Source organism: Teleopsis dalmanni, chromosome 1 (genome assembly GCF_002237135.1).
Source record: "Teleopsis dalmanni isolate 2A chromosome 1, ASM223713v2, whole genome shotgun sequence".
Classification (NCBI taxonomy): Eukaryota; Metazoa; Arthropoda; class Insecta; order Diptera; family Diopsidae; genus Teleopsis; species Teleopsis dalmanni.
This window is the reverse complement of record NC_051846.1, coordinates 59,581,498-59,585,354: the sequence shown is the minus strand read 5'-3', so window position 1 is coordinate 59,585,354 and position 3,857 is coordinate 59,581,498. Positions and strand designations below refer to the sequence as shown.

General features: G+C 36.2%; 1 protein-coding gene across 1 annotated transcript in view; it reads right to left on the bottom strand.

Annotated features, from left to right (window-relative positions):
* LOC119682142 overlaps positions 1-1,924 on the bottom strand; it is a 13,430-nt gene extending 11,506 nt beyond the window's left edge. The window contains exons 1-2 of the mRNA XM_038095510.1: positions 1,585-1,924; positions 232-1,494 (exon numbers count right to left, since the gene is read on the bottom strand). Of these exons, the coding sequence (XP_037951438.1) occupies positions 232-1,494; positions 1,585-1,924 (1,603 nt within the window). The remainder of the gene's footprint in view (positions 1-231; positions 1,495-1,584) is intronic.
* Positions 1,925-3,857: the final 1,933 nt, after the last annotated feature.

The following is a 3,857-nucleotide window of genomic DNA, read 5'->3' as shown; positions in this document are numbered from 1 at the left end:
CATGTGCTGGTGACCATGACTTTGAAGCCGGTTGCACTTCCTCTATCTTCCACATCATTTCTAATTGATCGGAGACTGTATCTTCAACTGATAATAGGCATTTTGCTGCTGGTGATGCAAATGGCTGACCCTTGTACTTGCCAGATACAATCCATCCTAATAGTGTTTTTTGAAGTACTGGAAGATTTTCACCTAGTTTGATTTGACCGACAGACAAAATATCAAAGAAACTTTCAGCTCCAAGCAAGAGATCAACGCGCTTGGATTTAAAGAATTGCTCATCGGCGAGAGGTGTATTTGGTGGAACCTTCCACGACGATATATCGATTTCAGAACTTGGTTGATATGCGATGTGATTCATAATACCAAAGTTTAAAGCAAGTTCAAGATTTGAATGACGAGATTTGATTGATGTGAGCGTCTGATACTTTATGTTGGTCAACGAACTACCAATACTGGAAACATGCAACCGATGTTTATGTTTTGCTAAACTAAGCTTCTTTGAAAACTCCTCCGTTATGAAGTTGACCTGAGAGCATGAATCAAGTAAGGCTCTACCCACTTGATAACTTCCCGATGAATCCTTCACTAAAACCAATGCAGTGGCTAGAATTATTTGCTCGGCCGATGACATATTAAGATGGGAATGGCTGGCAACGTTGTCGTTGGGCATAGCAGCGTGTTCTGTGCGTCGTGATGATCCCGCGCTCTTAATATTCGTTGGCAATTGCGAATGATGCAAGAGAGTGTGATGTGGCTTTGCGCAAACCTTACATTTAAACGTTGATGTGCAATTAACCACATGATGGCGTGGCGATAAGCAGTTTATGCAGAGTTTTAGGCTCTTTACCTTTTCAAACCTTTGAACCACCTCCAGTGCCTTAAAACGATGACAATTCTGTATTAGGTGTTCATTGCTAGAACAAAATGAGCAAGAATTGCTGGATGTAGATGCAACAAATGCGTATTGTTTTGAGCGTCTGTTACTCTTGGAGTTAAGATTATTAGGTTTACGTTGTGATGATGACTGATTGCCGTTTCCACTGTCGAGTGATTCGAGAAACTGGCAATGCCTATCCAATAATTTTGAGCAATCTTCCCAACTGGGTAATGTGTCGAAGTTACGCGATTCATTCCATTTCCTACGTGTAATTGCGTCCGTTTTTTGCATGATTAGCGAGATAAGTAGAGCCTCACATATTTGTTTCTCTGTACCTAGCGAACAGAGTGAACCATACAAAGCGGATGCATTGTTTACCAGACTACGAAGTTGTTGGCTTGACTGACCCGATACTGCTGGTAGATCAAATAGTGTCGCAATATTTTCGGCGAAGATTAGGCTATTATTGTCATAGCGCGATTTAAGCCTATCCAGAGCCTTTGGATAGTTTTCATTCGAAATAGGAAATGCCTGTACTGTCTCTAGAGCTTGACCAGTAAGGCAGTTCAGCAAGTGATTAAATTTTTCAATATTTGTGAGGTATATTTCGCGATCTATGATTTGGAGAAACGAATTAATAAAATTGTTATAATCCGAGTACTTACCACTGAATGTAGGTAATTTTAACAGTGGTAATTTTTTACTTGAGGTGGGCATCATTGCTGTTACGTCTAGAACTGATGCATTGTGGGCCTCTTCCTGCAGTTGAGACATGATTAATATTTTGGTGGAAACGTATAGGTCTTCTAATTCATCTCTAGCTGAGTCAGTTGCATCTAATTTCTCGATCAATGTCTGAAAGGCTAAGATTTGTTTAAAATATGATTCTAAAATACCTAGTCGACATTTCAGTTCTGGTTGTGAGAGCGAATTACTCTTTCCTTTGACGAACGCCTTGATTCTTGAAATACTCGCTTTCGTATATGCTCGCTGTTGTTTTAGTTCTGACAGATCTGCCGTAGTGGTTGGCTCTGCCGTTGCCATTGAAACAGTTGTAGATACTTGAGAACAGCAAAGGATTTAACGAAGTCGAAAAGTCACAATAGCAACAGTGAGCTTTCCGAAATTGAACTGCTCTTACGGTGGTTGTTGTCAGACGCGACGTTGACGAACCCGCACACTTACTGATTGGAAGCAAATATTAACCAGTAATCAACAAGTAAGTTTACTTGTTGTTGTTGTTGTAATTGTTCAGTGTGACCTTGATGCGGACACGAGGTTCTATTTGGCGCTTAGCAGAACCTAAGCCGAGAACCATAGAATGCACAATAGTACAAACGTACGATAGTATATAGTATATATGTACAGATGTACGATATTATTAAAGTTAGCACACTTTAGATATATAACCGTTTAGGAGCAATACTCACACGAGCACATTATGGTTACAAATTAACCCAAAAACAATAAAAGCGAAAGTATGTACAATCAACAAGTAAAGGTATCTTGTTGTTGTTATTTTAACTGTCGAGCACGACCTTGATGCGGACACGAGATTCTATTTTGAGGTTAGCGGACCTAAACCGAGAACCACCAATTGCACAAGAGTATATACGTACGATAGTACATATGTAATATATATATAGATGTACGATATATTATAATGGTTAGCACACGTTAGCTATATAGCTGGTTAGAAAAAGTATTCACACGCGCACATTAATGGTTACAAATTAACCAAAAACAATAAAAGCGAAAGTATATACAATCAACAAGTAAAGGTATCTTGTTGTTGTTATTTTAAATGTCGAGCACGACCTTGATGCGGACACGAGGTTCTGATTTGAGGTTAGCGGACCTAAGCCGAGAACCACCAATTGCACAAGAGTATATACGTACGATAGTACATATGTAATATATATATAGATGTACGATATATTATAATGGTTAGCACACGTTAGCTATATAGCTGGTTAGAAAAAATATTCACACGCGCACTTTAATGGTTATAAATTAACCAAAAACAATAAAAGCGAAAGTATGTACAATCAACAAGTAAAGGTATCTTGTTGTTGTAATGTCGAGCGCGATCTTGATGCGGACACGAGGTTCTGGTTTGAGGTTAGCGGACCTAAACCGAGAACCACCAATTGCACAATAGTATATACGTTCGACAGTCCACAGAATAGCCGTGTGGAAGAAATGCACACACGCGTACACTAATGATTACAAACTTAATAAGAAAAAATGATTACCACACGTGGGTAATATTTAGATTTTTTAACAAATTGGAGATTAATAACCACTATTAAAATTGCAAAAAGTCCTGTCACGGTCGCCAATGTAAATTATAAGCGTTTTTATAATTGGGTTTTATGATCTTTATTTCAATTTCTTTAACACAATGTAAATTATAAACGTTTTTATAATTGAGTTTTGATTTCATTTAATTTATACAATTGAATTTATACAATTTCGGTTATTGATTGTTTAATCACTTTTTTATGTGTACCCGTGTGTTGACACGTTCGCGATCGAAAAACAAGAGACAGAATCAAACCAACGGAGTTTACTTGCAGCCAAAAAATATAACAATAAAATTTGCTCATCTCGAGCGCAAAAAACAAAAGGCAATAAAACAAGACTTAGAACCGTTGGTTTGATTACATCTTATACAGGGTTAGTTAGATAAATTAATTAACCATATATTAACCATATAAAATATTATATATATATATGAATTATATAATATATTAATTATAATAATTTAATTATACAATATGATTTACAATAGATTAAAATATAATAAATTATAATATATAAATCATATAACACATCAATTAATAATTCTACAGAATCCTACAATATTAACAATTTGACTTTAACCGCTCTAACAGTATTGTTTTCTTGCTGTGTTAAATTTTACAAATACATTACATAAATATACTTTACTGATTTAAGTGTTTATTACTTTTAG